The 20,647-nt window shown below is 48.6% G+C and overlaps 1 protein-coding gene across 5 annotated transcripts in view; it reads left to right on the top strand.

Moving 5' to 3' along the window:
- Nucleotides 1-20,647, top strand: part of tusc3 (tumor suppressor candidate 3) — a 921,641-nt gene that overhangs the window by 329,497 nt on the left and 571,497 nt on the right. For all 5 annotated transcript variants that reach the window (XM_085970510.1, XM_085970520.1, XM_085970545.1 and 2 more), the window contains one exon: nt 20,357-20,474. In XM_085970510.1, coding sequence (XP_085826636.1) covers nt 20,357-20,474 — 118 coding nt within the window. The remainder of the gene's footprint in view (nt 1-20,356; nt 20,475-20,647) is intronic.

Raw genomic sequence — 20,647 nt, forward strand, 5'->3', positions numbered from 1 at the left:
TTAGCAGGTGTTGCTCTGGGGCAGGTACCCTGATTATATGCTGATGTGTCTTAGCTGTTTCTTGCTGTGCATTGATTCAGTGCCCTGTGACTGAATCACTTGGTAGGCTAAAAGTGCCATGGACACTGTTCAACAATTAAGTTATCAGCTTCATCAGATAATATTGGACGGATCACTCAGTTTCAATAAGCTTCTGAAAAATCCGACATTTTTTCTACATTATAACAATAATAACAACAACTTGCATTTATGTAGCTCCTTTAATATAGTAAAACATCCCAAGGCACTTCACAGGAGTAATATAAGCCAAAAAATTTGACACCGAGCCAAAAGGATAAATTCGGGCAGATGACCAAAAGCTTGGTTAAAGAGGTAGGTTTTAAGGAGTGTCTTAAAAGAGGAAAGACAGGTAGAGAGGTTTAGGGAGGGAATTCCAGAGCTTAGGGCCTAAGCAACAGAAGGCACATCACCAATGGTTGAGCGATTATAATCAGGGATGCTTAAGAGTGCAGAATTAGAAGAGCGCAGATATCTCGGTGTGGGGGGTGAGGGTTGTGAGGCTGGAGGAGATTACAGAGATAGGGAGGAGCGAGGCCATGGAGGGAGTTGAAAACAAGGATGAGAATTTTGAAATCGAGGTGTTGCTTAACTTGGAGCAAATACAGGTCAGTGAGCACAGGGGTGATGGGTGAACGGAACATGGGCAGCCGAGTTTTGGATGACCTCAAGTTTACGTGGGGTAGAATGTGGGAGGCCAGCCCGAAATGTGTTGGAATAGTCAAGTTTAGAGGTAACAGTGGCATGGATGAGGGTTTCAACAGTGGATGAGCTGAGGCAAGGGCGGAGACGGGCGATGTTACAGAGGTGGAAATAGGCGGTCTTAGTTATGCCACGGATATGTGGTCGGAAACTCATTTCAGAGTCAAGTATGACACCAAGGTTGCGAACAGTGTGTTCAGCCTCAGACAGATGTTAGGGAGAGGGGTGAAGTCAGTGGCTAGGGAATGGAGTTTGTGGTGAGGGCCAAAAACAATGGCTTCGGTCTTCCCAATATTTAATTGGAGAAAATTTCAGCTCATCCAGAACTGGATGTCGGACAAGCAATCTGACAATTTAGAGACCGTGGAGGTGTTGAGAGAAGTGGTGGTGAGGTAGAGCTGGGTGTTGTCAGCGTACATGTGGAAACTGACACTGTGGGCTGAATTTTGCTGGCGCTCAGAGGGCGGATTCGGAGGCGGGTCCGTTGTCAAAATCAAAATGATTGACAGTGGGTTGGGAGCCCACTCCGAACCCGCCTCCATGTAGGTTTCCAAAATGTCGGATCTGCGATTTCAGAACAGACCCGACACCAAGCAGCGGGGGAGGCATTTAAGATAGTTGAATGCTTGTTAACTACTAATTTGCCAGCCTATTTCTATTTTACCACTTTCTTTTACGAGGTTCACACCGTTCGGAGATCATGTCAGTTAAGTAGGTCGGGTTCTCTATGTCTCCCCATTGCTGTGAATAGGTGACAGCTGCAAAAGTGGTATGAAAGCTACCATTTCACAGCTGGTCACTTTCCAATGTCACAACCTTGAGCCTTCAGGACCTGGAAGACACTTTTGAGCTGTATGCAGTTTGGAAGTGTTTGGAGTAAACTCACTATCCACTGTCACCTCCTTGGAGCAAGCTCTCTCACCATTGACAGATCGCTTCTGTCATCTCAACTTCAGCTGCCATCCATCCCAGCAACATCGGTGCCCTTGAAATAATCTCACCTTTGTCCTCTGAATCCCTCCAGGATCAGACCCAAAACCAACATCACCAGGCACACCAGCAGCACCAACAACAACACCAACCTTCTCCGCAATCACCTGATGCTGCTCAGAACACAGGGCATCAGCACCCGACAACATTGCTGCCCGAGAGGCCAACGATGGCATCATCATGGCCAGATTTACTTCACTTGACGTGCCAGGTTGACACCATCCCACACCAGCATCATAAAGCATCCCTAAAATGTCCAAGCCATTCCTTTTGCACTCATCACCATTGCAGGAGATACTATTATATCTCAGCATTCACTACTACTCTCTAAGACACTTCCAAAGGTGAGCACAGATCTGTCCAATAAGGCAAAGTGTTGAAAATAAGGATTTCAATGTTTGGCAACATATTAACACAAAATTTACATGAACATTGCATAAAACACCCAAGTGCCTACCCTTGTGTGTTGGTTGGTATGATTGGACTAGGATGAGGGTGAATGTTAGAGGTGGCTAGTGAGTTGGGGAAGTGATAATGTAGATGGGGAGGGATGGGTGGAGGTGCAAGGTAAGTTGGTGTGAGCAAGGATGTACAGGAATAGGGTAGGGAAGGCAGAGTGATGTGGATGTGATGAATGGCACAGGAGGATGAGGTTGAGTGTGGCTTTGTGCTAACATTTCGTGATCTACTGAGCTCATTGAAAGGTTTGTGCCACTGCAGCCTGGTCCTCCTGACAACATCCCTGCTTTTGCCCTCCTGTGCAATGTGCAACCAGGCTGCGCTGGTGTCCTGGGAAAGTCTCTTCAGCCCTTGCAAGGGAAGAGAACCTCCCTGCATACTGTGACTCCCTCCATAAGCATTTGGCGGGAGTCATGCGAGAGCCTAGGTGCAACCGTCCACCTTTGAGCGGTGCTTTTCAGTGTTTGCAGCACCTCACCGTTGTAGAACACTGACAGCACAACTGTCAAAATCAATGTGGACATGGCCCCTTTAAGGAAACCGGCTGATGACGTGTCATCAAATGACGTCATCAGACCCACTTCCATTTAATTGACCGGGAACCTATCAGGGCATGCTTTAACAATCCCAATCAATGTGAAATCACTTGGAGAGCGCGGGCTGGAGCAGGCAGCGGGCTGGGACTTCAACATTGACCCCAGCCGCCCCAGACCTACCTCCCTCAGCGAAATTGCAGCCTGTGTTTTCAGATGATCTCACCAAGGGGCAGCATGTAGTTGAGAAATAGGAGGGCGCCAAGGATAGATCCTTGGAGGCCACCAGAGGTAACGATGCAAGTGATTCTCTGGCTACGATTAGATAGATAAGAATGGGACCCAGCGAGTGCAGTCCCACCCAGCTGGTCGATGGTGGAGAGGCATTGGAGGAGGATGGAGTGTTCAACAGTGTCAAAGGCTGAGGACAGGTCAAGAAGGACGAGGAGGGATAGTTTACCTTTGTCACAGTGACAAAGGATGCCATTATCACTATAACTAGTTAACGTCCTGCTTTAAAGAAGAATGGATAGGATAGAAATCTGCTGGTCTCAGTAGATAAATTTATAAGAACATGATTTTCCCAATGTGCTAGATATTAAAATTTATGTGGCAAAAATTCGGTTGCTTTGATCCTCCCGTTACTGCCCCGAGCACCTAGCGCCCGGGCGTGGCGCTAACGCCTCCCACGAAATTTATTACCGTGCGCAGCGCCCTGTCACGCCCTGGCTGAAAACTTCCCTAGTGTCCCCTGGCCTACTGCCAAATGCTATGTCCGACAGGGTCAAGGTACCATGTTTGCGGCCGGGGCGGTGCAAGTTGAAGGGTAGGTGCCAGCCGGCCATTTTTTTTGGGCCGCCTGCCAACACCTGCCCCCTCTCGCCTCCTCCTGCAGGGTGCCGGCCGCGATCGGTCAGCCCGGCACCCCTCTTGAGTGCCGGGCTCTATTGCCAGCACCTCGCTCCCTGGTGGTCCAGCAGGGCCCTGGTGTGCGCAGCGCTAGGCCCCTCCCCTTTAATCAGGGGAGGGAGGCCTGCAGTACCGCGATATTCAATGGGAGCTCTGCGATATTCAATGGGAGCGCACCAAGAGGGAGGGGGAGCACTTCCAGTAGCGCTCTGCCTCCTGCTTGGGGCACTACCATTCAATTTTGGGTACGGGGGCGCTAAGGTAGTGCTCAAAGGGGGCGCGACCTAATTTTTCCCCCTATGTGTGGAACTTTCATCAGACTGTTTACTTATCAGTTTGGTTCCAGTCCTGAAACTTCCTATCTCTAGCAAATCAAGCTGCAGATACGCTCAGCAGACCACATGGCAGAGGAAAATATCCAAAAGCAGTATTTCACTGCATTTTCTACATCTTTGTTAGTAACTAATTATCCTGACATAAGAGAGGGCTGAATCATTTCAGAGTATGATACAGATTTTCTTTCCTTTTAAAACAAAGCTTACCCCTCCATATTTGTTGTCCCTGTCCTGTGAGAGTAATATTACAGCTTCCTCAGATTGCCCATTATTTGTAAATTATGGTAAGAAAATGTGAAGCATTTTGATAGATAATGGGGGAGAAATTCCCGCTTTCCAGGCAGCAGCCACGATGCCTTCATCCTGTGCCAGACTTCTGTGGCAGACCTTTTTGAGGCCCCGGCTCACCCAGGAGGCTGGCTTCTCGGGGACAAGGGCTATCCTCTGTGCACCTGGCTGATGACCCCGCTCCGTTCGCCTAGCACCCCTGCTGAAGAAAGATACAATGAGAGCCACCAAGCTACCAGGAACATCGTTGAGCACACAATCAGCGTGCTCAAGCAATGGTTCCGCTGTCTGGACCATTCCGGAGGAGCCCTTCAATACTTACCTGAGCGAGTCTCCCACTTCATTGTTGTGTGCTGCATGCTGCATAACCTGGTAATCCTCAGGACTCAGCCAATGCCACCAGACATTGGAGCACCAGCAGAGGAGGAGGAGGAGGAGGAGGAGCAGCAGCACCAAGACGGGAGGGAGGCACAAAGTGCAAGGGCCGTCCGTCAGCGGCTTATAGCAAGTCGCTTCTAGGCCCCCTCTGAGGGAATGGCTTCTGCCATTCAAAGAACATGAATGGAACCGTGCCGCAACCCCTAAGCCGGTCAAGGCAACAATTAGTTCAAAGAGCAAACATGCACATCCTGAATAAAGACACTTCTTTATTTAACAAACTGTGTGCCCTTCCTGCATGACAAAGTAATAGAGAGAAACCCCCCAAAAAACAATCAGTCACATAACTGGCTCTCACAACCTGGAGACAATGACCAAAACAGTAACAAAAATATGACCACGATCCTCGGCCTTCAATAAAACAATTAACAACATTTTGCCACACCTCCTACTTTTTGCCCTTCGAGGGTGAACTGCTTCGCTTGCGAGATTCGCCCCTTCCCACCCTGCAGCTCCTCCGCAATGGGACCCCAGTGGCTGCAGCAAGGCTGGAGGAAGGCTGCTGAGTGTCAGAAACTGAGACTGCAGATGCCCTTGAGGGACGGCCTGGACCAGCTCTGGGCCTGGAGGGCCCGGCTGCTGACTGCTCCAACTCTGCATGGGTGGCACCAGTCTGTCCTATAGGTGCTCGTGTGGCCTCAATCTGCGTCTGCATGAGACCAGCCACTGACTGCATTGCAACACTAAGCAATTGCGTGGCAGCCGCCTGTGCTGCGCCGACGTCCTGGGCAATCCTTGCCTGTGCTGCGCCGAAGTCCTGGAGACTCCTTGCCTGTGCTGCGCCAAAGTCCTGGAGACTCCTTGCCTGTGCTGCGCCGAAGTCCTGGACACTCCTTGCCAGTGACTCAATGGGATCTGGCATCCTTGCCACTGCAGCCATGAGCTCAGTGTGCCTGTGCTCTGCCTGGGCGCTCATTTCAGCGAGGAGCCGTACCTCTTCTGCGCTCACTGCAGCAGGACTCGAGGCCAGACTCTCCCTCCACGGAGAAGGCCGCCGAGCTTCCCTACCCCCCTCGCATTGCTGCAGCCCGCTGGGCCCAGGAGCTTCACCCTCCTCAGACCATTCCCCCCTGCTCCCCTCCAGGGAAGACGTGTCCCCATTATGGCCATGGACTGCCTCAGCTGAGGGTGGCACTGATGGTCAGGCTTCCTCCTCCTTGCTAGATCCGTGTGTTAATGGAGACACAGAATGCAGGAGTTGATTTAACAAGTGTTTACTGAACAAAGTCTGGAGGTGAACTAACAACACAAGACGCTACATAGGCTTATATACCCAAGTGGTCACTACTGGTACTACAGTATACAGGGGCTTCAAAAACATAGTTCCTCTTAAAGGTACATACACTACAATTCCTCCCCTTTTAGATAAATAGTACATAACATTTTAAGTAATCATTAAATAACATTTTTACAAGAACAATAATATACACATTTGCTGAAGTTAATCAATTACAAATTCAGTCTCTCTGGAGGCTTCCTGACTCGGTCTGGATAACGCCTCGGTGGTGTAGTAGGTTTTTTTGGCAAGGTCGATTCAGCTTCAATGCCAGTGTCGGGTTCATCTGGTTCCAGTATCACCGGATCGGAGGTAGATACTATGGGTATCTCTGCTTCATCACTAGGCGTATAGAGTTGTGGTGTAGGTTGTCCTTTTTCGGATGACTCTATGATCTGGTCAGCATGGCGCCTTATTATGCTTTCTCCAATGTCCACGGTATACATCAGCGGTCCTAGTCGTGTGCAAATAGTTCCAGGCTGCCATTTCTCGGTACGGTAGTCCCGGGCCAAAACTGGTTGACCTATCTGGAAGGTTCTAGTTGGCCTTTCATTCATGCTTTGAAATTGCCGGTTCTCTACGTCCCTTCTGATGTTTGGCTTGACCAAATCCAGCCGGCATCTTAGGCTTCTGTTGAAAAACATCATGGTGGGGGTTTGGTTTGTATCCACATGTGTTGCATTCCTGTACGCAAACAAGAAGTTATCTACCTTATGTTGCAGATTTATGTCTTCATTACCCATGGCCTTTATGGCCTTCTTGAAGGTCTGGACAAACCTTTCAGCCAATCCATTGGTGGCGGGATGGTATGGGGCGGACGTGTAGTGCTTAACCCCATTGTTTTTTAAGAACTTCCTGAATTCTTCGGATACAAATTGCGGTCCATTATCAGAACAGATCTGTTCAGGCAGCCCATTCCTGGCGAATATGGTCCTTAATACTGTGATGGTTTTTTCCGTGGTGGTGGAGGACATCTTTATTACCTCCGGCCACTTGGAGTGTGTATCCACCGCGATTAAGAACATTGAGTCCATAAATGGACCAGGAAAGTCGATATGTACCCTTTGCCATGGCGATGAGGGCCACTCCCATGGATGTAGAGGGGCTTGTGGTGGGGCGTTTTGGACCTTCTGGCATCCTAGACAGCTCTTGGTCATTTCTTCGATGTCTCCATCGATACCTGGCCACCACACAAACGCTCTGGCTAAGTTCTTCATTTTCACTCCACCCAGATGCCCCTTGTGAAGCTCCTTTAGCACTCTATCCTTGAGTTTGGGTGGAATCACCACTCTGGATCCACACATCAAGGTTCCTCGGCACACTGACAGCTGTTCTCTTCTTTGCGAGAATGCTGGCAACAGTGGTTCGCCATGTGCTGGCCATCCCTTCACCGTTAAATCGTAGACTCGTGAGAGAGCCGGGTCATTTCGCGTTTCCTTTTCAATGGTAGAATTTGTCACCGGTAGACATTCCACTATGGTCGAGTGGAACATCTCCACTGGGTCCACTGTAGGCACCTCTTCCACCGTTGGCAACGGTAGGCGCGATAACCCATCAGCATTCCCATGCTGTTTTGTTCCTTTGTATTCTATGTCATATTGGTGTGCCCCTAGGAAAAGGGACCACCTCTGTAGCCTTTGCGCTGTCATAATGGGAACGCCCTTTTTAGGGTTGAAGATGGAGACGAGGGGTTGATGGTCAGTCAACAAGGTAAATTTTTCTCCGTGTAGGTAATGGTTGAATTTCTTCACCCCCCCACACCAGGCTGAGTGCCTCCCTGTCGATCTGGGCATAGTTACACTCAGCTGAGTTCAATGAGCGTGATGCAAAAGCTATCGGCCGCTCCAAGCCATCAGGGAATCTATGCGATAATACCGCTCCCACGCCGTAAGGGGATGCATCGCACGCCAGTCTGATTGGCAGTGATGGGTTGTAATGAGCCAACACTTCCCTGGACGTGATCAAGCCTTTGCATTTATGGAAGGCACGTTTACAGTCTTCGCTCCATTTCCAAACTACTCCCGTTTGTAGCAGTGCGTTAAGAGGGTGCAGAACCGTCGACAAGTTTGGTAAAAATTTATGATAGTAATTTACTAATCCCAGGAATGACCTTAATTGTGAGACATTTTCAGGCGCTGGGGCCTTTACGACCACTTCAATTTTTTCAGGTGACTTATGCAACCCTTCTTCGTTAATGACATGGCCACAATATGATATTTGTTTCTGGAAAAATTCGCACTTGGGGCGATTTGCTCATAGGCCCCGTTCTCTCAGCCTCGTGAGCACCTGTTCCAAGTTGACAAGGTGCTCGTTGTCGTTTTCTCCTGTTACAAGGATGTCGTCTAGGTAGCATTGAGTCCCCGGAATCCCTTGCAGGACTTGCTCCATAGCTCTTTGCCAGATAGCCGGAGCTGATGCCACTCCGAAAACCAGTCGATTGTACTGGTACACGCCTTTGTGTGTGTTTATCGTGAGATACTTTTTAGAGGCCTCCTCAACCTCCATTTGTAGATATGCCTGTGCTAAGTCAATTTTGGTGAAACGTTTCCCTCCGGATAGTGAAGCGAAAATATCTTCTATCCTCGGAAGAGGATACTGTACCGTGTGAAGAACCGGGTTTACAGTCACCTTGAAGTCCCCACAGATGCGAACTTTTCTCTGTTCTTCAGATTTATCATTATTCAACGTTTTCTTCATGACTGGAATGATGGGTGTTGCCCACTCGCTCCAATCTACCTTGGATAACACGCCTGCTTTTTCCAAATTCTCCAGCTCTGCCTCGACGGCTGGACGAATTGCGTATGGCACCGGCCTTGCCTTTAAAAACTTGGGAATTGCCGCATCTTCCACTTTTATTGAGGCGGTGGCGCCTTTCAGGGTTCCTAGTTCCTGTTGAAACACTTCTTTGGCGTTAGCCAAGATTTCTTTTAATCGTCCAGGTATGACGTCATCATCGTTTTTTTTCTTACTGGTCACCGTCAGTGCCTGAATGGAGTGCCAGTCTAAACGTATCTTTCTGATCCATTCACGTCCCAACAACGGTGGACCACCATCTTGCAGAACGTATAAATACAACTTCTGTATTTCCTTGCCGTTGCATACAACAGGCACCCTTATATTCCCTCTGGGGTATACTTTCTGCCCCGTATATGTCTTCAAGATAATGGATGTGTCTTTCAAAGGTATATGCGGAAATAGCCGCTCGTAATCCCGTCGACTCATGACGGTCAGAGCTGATCCTGTATCTAGCTCCATTTTGACTGGGGACCCCGCTATCGTGAGGGTAACCCAAATGGTCTGGTAATCTTCTTTGGCAATTACATTATGTAATTTGAGACAGCTTAGTCTCTTGTTTCCGGAGTCGCTATCGCTCTTCTGGTCTTCGGAGCTACTGTCCGTCATCATTTGTACCTTTCTGTACTTTTCCTTATTGACCTTTTTACTGTCAGCGGATTTCTTTCCAGATCTGCATACACGTGCAATGTGTCCCATCTTTCTGCATTGCCTGCATGCTTTGTCCTTGAACCAGCAGTCCTTCTGGTCATGGGTGGATCTGCCGCAGCGATAACATCTCTCGAAACCCCGTGTTATTTCATGGGTGCCGAAGTCCTGTGGCTTTTGCTGTATCTCTGCAGCTCCTCTTGCTGCTGCTTCGTATGATACAGCCACACTGAAAGCCTTGTCCAGTGTCAAATCTTTCTCAGAAAGTAGTCTTTTCTGTGCGCTTAGGAGACCGCAGACGAATTTGTCTCGTAGAGAATCTGCCAGTCCTGCCCCGAATTGGCAGTGCTTTGACAGCTTTCGTAATTCGGTGAGGTAATCAGCGTTACTTTCATTCTTGTGCTGATTCCTCCTGAAGAATTTGAATCGTTCCGCTATCAGCAGCGGTGTTGGGTTTAAGTGCTCCTGTAAGGTATCAACAATCTCCTTAAAATTCTTGTCCATCGGTTTGGCTGGAGTGATCAAGTTTCGTAACAGCCCGTATGTCCTTGCGCCCATCAGATTTAGAAGTACCGATGCCTTTTTATCATCCGCTACTTCATTCACCTTGCAATATACCTCCACTCTTTCCACATATGTGGTCCAATCTTCTATATGACTATCGAAAGCAGTAATATTGCCAGTCTTCGGCATCTTGAAAATCTAAAATGGGGCTTCCCGCGCTTTTCCTCCGTCCCCGATGGATCAAAATGGCGCCTCCCGCGCTTTTCTTTCTTCCCCGCCGAGTTAAGATGGCGCCTCCCGCGCTTTCCAGCCGCTGCCGCTGCTGCCAATGCTGTTCTCCGCGGTTCCCGTTGCGACGTGCAGCTTTTTGTGGTATTTCTATTTTTTTTAAGAATATATATCGCTTCAATAGTTTCTCCGTTACTTGGAGAACCGTTCCCGTCGTGGAGCGGACCCTCTGGGACTTTCCCCTCCCTCTGCTCGGTCCGAACGCCGACCTGCTTTGCAGCACCGGACGCGCCCTGAGTGCTCCACCCTCTCTCTCTCTTTGCTTCTGCTTCATGACTCGCTGCCCGGCCCTGTTGCAGAGCCACCCGATCGAGCTCTAGCCCGCCGCAGCCCAGGAAGGATCAGTGCACTACCTGCCACCAGCCCATTTAGCTGGTGAAACCACAGGTATTTTTTGTTTTATTTTTCTTGCTTCTGGCTTCGACCTTCGTCTGAGGAATCGATCCCCTTGAGGTGCTGCCGAATTGCAGGTAAGTTCATTTCTAACTCGTCGCCACTGTTAGATCCGTGTGTTAATGGAGACACGAAATGCAGGAGTTGATTTAACAAGTGTTTACTGAACAAAGTCTGGAGGTGAACTAACTACACAAGACGCTACACAGGCTTATATACCCAAGTGGTCACTACTGGTACTACAGTATACAGGGGCTTCAAAAACATAGTTCTTCTTAAAGGTACATACACTACACTCCTCGTCGTCTTCAGAATCACTCACAGTGGCAGCTTGAGTGCCCGCCTCCTCACTTGGTAAATCAGCATCTGAAAGCAGGGAGGTACAAGAGTGGCTTTAGCGTGAGGATAGGGTGGCAGCGAGGGAGGCATGAGTGCTGCAATGTACTGATTTGGCTCAAAAGTGGCAAAGGATGCTGGTGTGAGGAACAAGTGGAAGGAGTGAGGTCAGAAAGGTGATGATCTTACCATTGCCTCCCCCGGTCCATTGCTGCTGCCTCCTGTTGTGCGCTAGCTTGCCCTGCAAGAGAAAGGACGGGCTCTGAGTACAGTGTGAAGCCCTGATCTTGGCTGCACTGCCCCCCATGGTCACATAGCCCTTACAGTGTGAAGCCCTGATCTTGGCTGCACTGCCTCCCATGGTCGAAGAGCCCTTACAGTGTGAAGCCCTGATCTTGGCTGCACTGTCTCCCATGGTCGAATAGCCCTTACAGTGTGAAGCCCTGATCTTGGCTGCGCTCCCTCCCATGGTCGAATAGCCCTTACAGTGTGAAGCCCTGATCTTGGCTGCACTGCCTCCCATGGGCGAAGAGCCCTTACAGTGTGTAAAGTGCTGAATGTGCGTGTGAGTTTCCTGAAAGGGCCATAGGTTTTGGATGAGTGCTGGGCATTGGGGCTTTCAGGACCCTTTGGCCATAAAGTGAGGTCGACATGCAGGGATGAAGAGGATTTTGAAAAGGGCACTCACCCTGACGACCCGAGTGAGGTCATTGAACTTCTTACTGCATTGCACAGGGGTCCTAGGCACCATGCTGCTGGAGGTCACCCTGTGAGCCACCTCCCTCCAAGCTTTTCGATAGTCGCTGGGCAGCGGCCTCCTGCCACTGTCCGGGTACAGGAAACATAGAAACATAGAAGATAGGAGCAGGAGTAGGCCATTCGGCCCCTCGAGCCTGCTCCGCCATTCAATGAGATCATGGCTGATCATCCAAATTCAGTACCCTGTCCCTGCCTTCTCCCCATATCCCTTGATCCCTTTAGCCTTAAGAAATATATCCAACTCTTTCTTGAATATATTTAATGAACTGGCCTCCACCACCCTCTGTGGCAGAGAATTCCACAGGTTCACCACTCTCTGAGTGAAGAAATTCCTCCTCATTTCAGTCCTAAATGGCTTACCCCTTATCCTTAGACTATGACTCCTGGTTCTGGACTCCCCGGCCATCAGAAACATCCTTCCTGCATCTAGTCTGTCCAGGCCTGACAGAATTTTATAGGTTTCGATGAGATCCCCTCTCAATCTTCTAAACTCCAGTGAGTATAATCCCAATCGTCACAATCTCTCCTCATACGTCATCCCTGCCATCCCAGGTATCAGCCTGGTGAATCTTCGCTGCACTCCCTCCATGGCAAGAACGTCCTTCCTCAGGTAAGGCCACCAAAACTGCACACAATACTCAAGGTGCGATCTCACCAAGGCCCTGTACAACTGTAGCAAGACATCCTTGTTCCTGTACTCGAACCCTCTTGCTACGAAGGCCAGCATACCATTTGCCTTCTTAACCGCCTGCTGCACCTGCATGCTTACCTTCAGCGATTGGTGCACAAGAACACCCAGGTCTCTTTGCACTTCCCCTTCTCCCAATCTATTGCCATTCAAATTATAATCTGCCTTCCTGTTTTTGCCACCAAAGTGGATAACCTCACATTTATCCACATTATAGTGCATTTGCCATGTTTCTTTCCAATCACCCAACCTGTCCAAATCGTACTGGAGTTTCACGACATCCTCCTCACAGCTTACCCTCCCACCCAGCTTTGTGTCGTCTGCAAATTTGGAGATATTACATCCAATTCCCTCGTCCAGATCATTAATATATATTGCGAACAGCTGGGGTCCTAGGACCGATCCCTGCGGTACCCCACTAGTCACTGCCTGCCACTCGGAAAAAGAGCCGTTTATTCCAACTCTTTGCTTTCTGTCCGCCAACCAGTTCTCTATCCAAGTCAATACCTTGCCCCCAATCCCATGTGCCTTAATTTTGCACGCTAATCTCTTATGTGGGACTTTATCGAAAGCCTTCTGAAAGTCCAAATACACCACATCCACTGGTTCTCCCTTATCTATTTTACCAGTTACATCCTCAAAAAATTCCAGTAGATTAGTCAAGCACGATTTACCTTTTGTAAATCCATGTTGACGTTGTCCGATCCTGTCACTGTTTTCCAAGTGCTCTGCTATTACATCTTTTATAATGGACTCTAGCATTTTCCCCACTACCGATGTCAGGCTCACCGGTCTATAATTCCCCGCTTTTTCTCTACCACCTTTTTTGAATAGTGGGGTAACATTAGCTACCCTCCAATCCATGGGTACTGTTCCAGAGTCTGTCGAGTTCTGGAAGATGACCAGCAATGCATCTACTATTTCTAGGGCCACTTCCTTAAGTACCCTGGGATGTAGATTATCAGGCCCTGGGGATTTATCGGCCTTCAGTCCCATCAATTTTCCTAACACCATTTCCCTACAAATACTGATTTCTTTCAGTTCCACCCTTTCATCAGACCCTATGTTCCCCGGCATCTCTGGGAGGTTATTTGTGTCCTCCTTTCTGAAGACAGAACCAAAATATGTATTTAGTTGGTCAGCCATTTCTTTGTTCCCCATTATAAATTCCCCTGATTCTGACTGCAAGGGACCTACGCTTGACTTCACCAATCTTTTTCTCTTCACATATCTATAAAAACTTTTACAGTCAGTTTTTATGTTCCCTGCAAGCTTACTCTCATATTCTATTTTCCCTTTCTTAATTAATCCCTTTGTCCTCCTTTGTTGAATCCTAAACTGCTCCCAATCCTCAGGATTATTGCTTTTTCTGGCCAATTTATATGTCCTCTCTTTGGATCTTATGCTATCCCTAATTTCCCTTGTTAGCCATGGTTGAGTCACATTTTTTGTTTTATTTTTATGCCAAACTGGGATGAACAAATTCTGTAGCTTATCCATTCGGTCTTTGAATGTTTGCCTTTGCCTATCCACTGTCAACCCTTTGAGTGCCATTCCCCAATCAATCCTACCCAACTCGCTCCTCAGACCATCGTAGTTTCCTTTATTTAAATTGAGGACCCTAGTCTGTGATTCAACTACTTCATTCTCCATCTTAATGAAGAATTCGATCATATTATGATCACTCCGACCCAAGGGGCCTCGTACAACAAGATTGCTAATTAATCCTTTCTCATTACATAATACACAGTCTAAGATGGCCTGGTCTCTGGTTAGTTCCTCGACATATTGGTCCAGGAAACCATCCCGTAAACACTCCAGGAATTCCTCCTCCACAGTATTGTTACTAATTTGGTTAGCCCAATCTATATGTAGATTAACGTCACCCATGATGACTGCTGTGCCCTTATTGCACGCTTCTTTAATTTCCCTTTTAATGCCATCCCCAACCTCCGCCTTACTGTTTGGAGGTCTATATACCGCTCCCACTAATGTTTTTTCCCCCTTAGTATTCCTCAATTCTACCCATACAGATTCCACATCATCAGAGCTAATATCCTTCATTACCATTGTGTTAATCCCTTCTTTAACCAGTAATGCTACCCCACCTCCCTTTCCTTTTTGCCTATCTTTCCTGAATATCGAATACCCCTGAATGTTGAGTTCCCAGTCTTGGCCATCCTTGAGCCACGTTTCCGTAATCCCAACCAAATCATATGCGTTTACCTCTGTTTGCGCAGCCAATTCATCCACCTTATTACAAATGCTCCTCGCATTAAGACACAAAGCCTTCAGGTTTGTTTTTTTAACGCTCTTAGACCTATTAGAATTATTATTTACTGTGGCCATGTTTGATTTAAACCGTTGATTTCTCTGACTGCCACTTTTGTTTTTCTCCTTCCTATCTTTTGCTTTTATCCTTGTTTCCCTTTCCTCTGTCTCCCTGCTCAGGTTCCCAACCCCCTGCCATTTTAGTTTAAACCCTCCCCCACAGAACTAGCAAACACTCCCCCTAGGACATCGGTTCCAGCCCTGCCCGGGTGCAAACCGTCCGGTTTGAACTGGTCCCACATCCCCCAGAACCGGTTCCAATGTCCCAGGAACTTGAATCCCTCCCCCTGCAACCATTCCTCTAGCCATGTATTCATCTGAAGTATCCTTATATTTCTACTCTAACTAGCACATGGCACTGGTAGCAATCCTGAGATTACTACCTTTGAGGTCCTGTTTTTTAATTTATATCCTAACTCCCTATATTCCGCTTTTAGGACCTCATCCCGCTTTTTACCTATATCGTTGGTGCCTATATGCACCACGACAGCTGGCTGTTCACCCTCCCCTTCCAAGATGTTCTGCAGCCGCTCGGAGACATCCTTGACCCTTGCACCAGGGACGTAACACACCATCCTGGAGTCTCGTTTGCGGCCGCAGAAACGCCTATCTATTCCCCTTACAATTGAATCCCCTATTACTATAGCTCTACCCCTCTTTTTCCTCCCATTCTGTGCAGCAGAGCCACCCCTGGTGCCAGGAAGTTGGCTGCTGCTGCCTTCCTCTGAGAAGCCATCCCCCCCAACAGTACTCAAAGTGGTGTATCTGTTGGAGAGGGGGATGGCCACAGGGGACCCCTGCACTACCTGCCTGCGCCTAGTACTCTGCCTGTTGGTCACCCATTCCCTTTCTTCCTGTCCAACCTCTACCTGCGGTGTGTCCAACTCCGTAAATGTGATATTCACGATGTCCTGAGCATTGTGAATGCTCCAGTATGCATCCAATCGCAGCTCCAGTGTCACAATGCGGCCTGTCAGTAGCTGCAGCTGGATGCACTTCCTGCACATGTAGTTGTCAGGGACACAGGAAGTGTCCCTGAGTTTCCACATACTGCAGGAGGAGCATACAACGGGGCTGGGCTCTCCTGCCATGACTTACCCTTTAATTAATTGAATTTAAATTAAATCAATCCCACTAATTACACTATAGTTAACTGGTTTACCAACAGTCCCCGCTGCACCAGAGAGACCTTAGTAACTATAAACCAGAGTTAAAGTTTAAAAAAGAGAGAAATACTCACCAACCAATCACTTACCTGCTTCCTGGTGACGTCACACTTTGATTACTTTTTACCTCTCTCCCCCGCTGTTGAATTGGTCGGGCCTCGCTGCTGCTGCCGCCGGTTTTAAACCGCCGCCGGTCGCTGCTCCCACACAGGTCCGATGTTCTGGTCGGGCATCGCTGCTGCTGCCGCCGGTTTTAAACTGCCGCCGGTCTCTGCTCCCACACAGGTCCGATGTTCTGGTCGGGCCTCGCTGCTGCTGCCGCCGGTTTTAAACTTCCGCCGGTCGCTGCTCCCACACAGGTCCGATGTTCTGGTCGGGCCTCGCTGCTGCTGCCGCCGGTTTTAAACTGCCGCCGGTCGCTGCTCCCACACAGGTCCGATGTTCTGGTCGGGCCTCGCTGCTGCTGCCGCCGGTTTTAAACTGCTGCCTGTCTCTGCTCCCACACAGGTCCGATGTTCTGCTCGGGCCTCGCTGCTGCTGCTGCCAGTTTTAAACTGCCGCCGGTCGCTGCTCCCACACAGGTCCGATGTTCTGCTCGGGCCTCGCTGCTGCTGCCGCCGGTTTTAAACCGCCGCCGGTCGCTGCTCCCACACAGGTCCGATGTTCTGGTCGGGCCTCGCTGCTGCTGCCGCCGGTTTTAAACTGCCGCCGGTCGCTGCTCCCACACAGGTCCACCGCGCCAACCAGAACCTCCAAGGCCCCCTCGCTGAACCGCTGCGCTCACTCCCTGGCCCTCTCCATGGTCCTTGGCTTAAGAATGTGGCAACAGGTCTGTCCAGGCCGAGATTCAGGGCTCCGATGCGCAGGGTGTGGCTGCAATTCAAGATTGACCCTCCCCTTTAAGAGTTGACCGGCGCCAGCGTGTCTGTGTGCAATCGCTAACTGGCCGCACCTGCACTGCGCCCGCCCTCGGTGGTAGCGCCTCGCTCCTCTGGTTTAGCGCCTTAAGACAGTCGTGCAGCGCCTGTTTTAGCGCTCCAAGCACCTCCTGGGGTGAAGGAGGCCAATTTACCAGTAGGTGGCGATAATTTGCGCTGGCCGCAAAATTTTGTGCCCGGCCGATACTCACGCCCCAAACAGGGCGATATCGAATTTCTCCCCCAATGGCTCTACAAATATATCCTGCCTGATCCAGATGGATCAATTTGTGATAAAATAATGAAGCTACGTAGACAGGATCCTGGCTAATATTTTACATATTCAAAAAGGTCTTTTGTTTATAGGAGACACAGTGGTTGGGATGTTTGTCCAATTTTAGAGCGAAGAAAATATTACGATCCCATCACAATGTTTAGGAAGTTCCAGGCAATCCATTGGCCTGTTGAACTCTGCAGAAATGCATTTGAAGTGTGAATGACCAGGAGCTTTCTGTAAGTACAATGCAGTGTGTAGCTGGCAGTGTAACTTGGTGCCGTTACCTCTCACAACATTAAAGCATTTGCCGTACTGTTACCTCCAAAATGATGAGGGATGTTTCAGGGTGGTGCCCTGTCACTAAACTCACTTATTTCAGTTGAGTAATTTTATTGGTTTTCAGGCTGCAAAACTAGATGTCACAGGAGGTTATACAGGTACACTGGCCTAGAAATTGGGTATAGCCCCGCCAGCTCGGTTGCGCCAAAAATTTTGCGCTGGGCGCGGAGCCAGTTGCGCCCGTCCCATATTCATTTTTAGCGCCCCAAGGCGGAACCGGGCGCTGTTCCAGGGTCTGCCCGCCCCCGTTTGGGGCGCTGAAAGTGAATTTCAGCGCTCCAGCTGCCGCTGCGCCACCCGATGCGGTGCGGCAGGCTGCTGTACTGCAGGCCTCCTTCTCTTAAGGAGGAGGTGCCTGCAAGGGGGAGATCGCCGCTGGATTGTGCCGGCAAATGAGCCCGGCACCACGGAAAGCAGCCAGCAATGCCGCGGGGGGGGGTGATGGAGGAGGCCGGGGAGGGAGGTGCGGCCAGGCGGCCGCCGAAAAAGCGGCCGGCCGCACCTCCACCTTTATGCGCCCCACTAAGGCTGCAGGAAGGCCCTGGTCTCCCGATGTTAGTAGCGGCCACCACGGAGGAAGCGGCCGCAACTAAATATGGGGGTCGGGCCGGCATCGGGGCGGAACTGTGACGTCATCGGTGCCGGCGCAGCGCTACCGGCTACCGCTGCCATTAGCGCAATGCTCAATTTCAGCGCAAACTCCTCCAAGGGCACAGAGGCCCTCTTTGGGCCTTAACTGGGCGCAAAGCCCACTGAATTTCTAGGCCAATACCCCTTATCCGAAAGCCTTGGGACCAGCTGAGTTTCGGTTTTCGGAATTTTTCGGATTTCAGAAGGTATTATTATAAGACTGGGAAATTTGTATATAATATAAATATAAAAAGTTCAGGCTACCTCTTGCGACTGTTCCGTGTCTCATTCCCCTTCCTGCTTCTCTGGAAAGCCGGATATCGGCTGACTCCTACTAAGCTGGCCCGCAAATCAGGTCGGGGGTCGGGTGGGGGGGGAGAAAAGAATATCGGACGGGCCGCGGTTCAGGTCGGGGGAGTTGGTGGGGGGGTCGGGGGTCGGGGGGGAGAAAAGAATATCGGACGGGCCGCAGTTCGGGTCGGGGGGGGTTCAGGTCGGGTCGGGTGGTGGGGGGGAGAAAAGAATATCGGACGGGCCGCGGTTTGGTTCGGGTCAGGTCGGGTGGGGGGTTGAGAAAAGAATATTGGACAGGCCCGCGGTTTGGTTCGGGTCGGGTCGGGGGGAGATAAGAATATCGGACGGGCCGCTGCAGCTATCGGACGGGCCGCTGTATTGTTGGGTTCACTCTCCCGGTACCTCCTTCACACTGCCCGGCTCGGCCTGCAATCTCCTACCCAGGAGGGAACTCTGTGACCCTCTGCCCTGCTCAGCGTAAGTCGTGCGCCACTCTGGTCATGTCGTGCGCACGACTTACGCTGAACGAAAAAACTTTCGGTTTTGAGAGGTTTTCGGTTTTCGGATGTTCGGATAAAGGATAGTCTACCTGTACCTTCTCTGGTGATGTGAGGCACGGGGGAGGGGGTAAAGTGAAATGAGAGCAGCATTTATGATGATTGTTCTTGATTTTTCTTGTGTTCATTATTCAGGATTTATAACCTGGCTGCAAGATTTTATGTGGTGATGCAGAAAAGAAAATGGAAAGAAAAGTTGTAAAAAAATTAACTAGAAAAATATTTCACTGATTCTTCATATTTTGGAGTGGAATTTCCAGAGTTCTTCTGATTGCTCATGATAATTTTGGTGGAAGATCCACAAAAACCTGTGGATCTTCTGCCGAAGTTATGGTGGTCGATGGGGAAAACCCCAACAAAATTCAGTCCCTTTGTTTTGTCATATTATGTAAGGTTTTCACTGTCAAAATCATTATCACAGTATACAGTGTATGCAATTTAGCTTGCCATATTTTAAGGCTGACTGGTGCAATTTTTAAATATCTGTTCTCCTTGAGGGGAGTAGCAATGGCATTTACTGCACCTTTAGTTGCATGTAGTTCATCAAATATATTTAAGGGTCAGCCAGGTAAAAAGATTTAAATCAAACCTGTTAGGGCTGTCAGCATAATCAATTATTGATATTTGAAAATCTTGCTGACTTAAAATCGAAGAAAAGCAGCTCATCAGGATTTTAAATGGATCAACACTTGAATCTTTAGTGTGAGCCAAAATTACATAAACTGTAATTAATAAAAGAAAATATCAGAACTACTGATGGAAAGTAAATGGAAATAGATGTCAAGCTAATACTGTAGTTGTTTTAGACATTGCTTTCACTTGTATGTTTTATGTGGTCAATAATATATTCATAGGAAATTTTTACGGAAAACCTTTTGAACAATTTCAAGTCTTGTCGACAAAAGAAATGGCGCAGCTTTACCAGTGGGCTTTAATCTAGCAAGGAATCTTGTTGGTACAGAAGTAATTATTCATAACATCGCTTGGTTAAATTAGGCAATAATGTGAGTTAAATGTAGAAATGTAAAACAGTTTCCACAATGGGTAAATATCATTAAATACAATTAAATTTGTAGGCAACAAATTCTCTGAAGTGAGTAAAGTGTAGTTGTTTAAGGCAGGAAATTGGTTCAACCATGTAGCCATAATAGTGACTGAAACTGTTTATAAATTTGCAATAGCAAAATAGTGTGTTTCTCTCCCATTTGGGTAAAGTTTAATATTTGTTGATGGACTATGGTCATATATGGCTTCCTTATAGGTGTACCTCTAGATACATTGGAGTTGTTAGGACTGCAGTCAAATTACTATGTAAAGCAGAAAACTACTAACTGCAGGTAGTCATTAAGACAGGCTTTGCTGTAAAAAGAATATGAATTATAAATACTGGTATAGTAAGTTGTAATCCTGCAATTTGATTTTGGTGCACTGCATTTTTTCCCCCCACAGACAGGCGAATGAGGAGTACCAGGTGCTGGCAAACTCGTGGCGGTATTCATCCGCATTTTCTAATAAGCTGTTCTTCACTGTGGTGGACTATGATGAGGGAGCAGATGTATTTCAACAGGTATGGATTTTGTTGCACGCTGTAGTTATCAACCACTTCTACATGATGACTTTAGAACAAATAGATGTAAACGGATATGATATAATTGTGATTACGGAGTCATGGCTCCAGGATGACCAAGACTGGGAATTCAACATCCAGGGGTATTCAATAATAAGGAAGGACAGGAAAAA

The sequence above is a fragment of the Somniosus microcephalus genome, chromosome 2, assembly GCF_052327205.1.
Source record: "Somniosus microcephalus isolate GS21.2 chromosome 2, FLI_Smic_1.0, whole genome shotgun sequence".
In the NCBI taxonomy this organism is placed as follows: domain Eukaryota; kingdom Metazoa; phylum Chordata; class Chondrichthyes; order Squaliformes; family Somniosidae; genus Somniosus; species Somniosus microcephalus.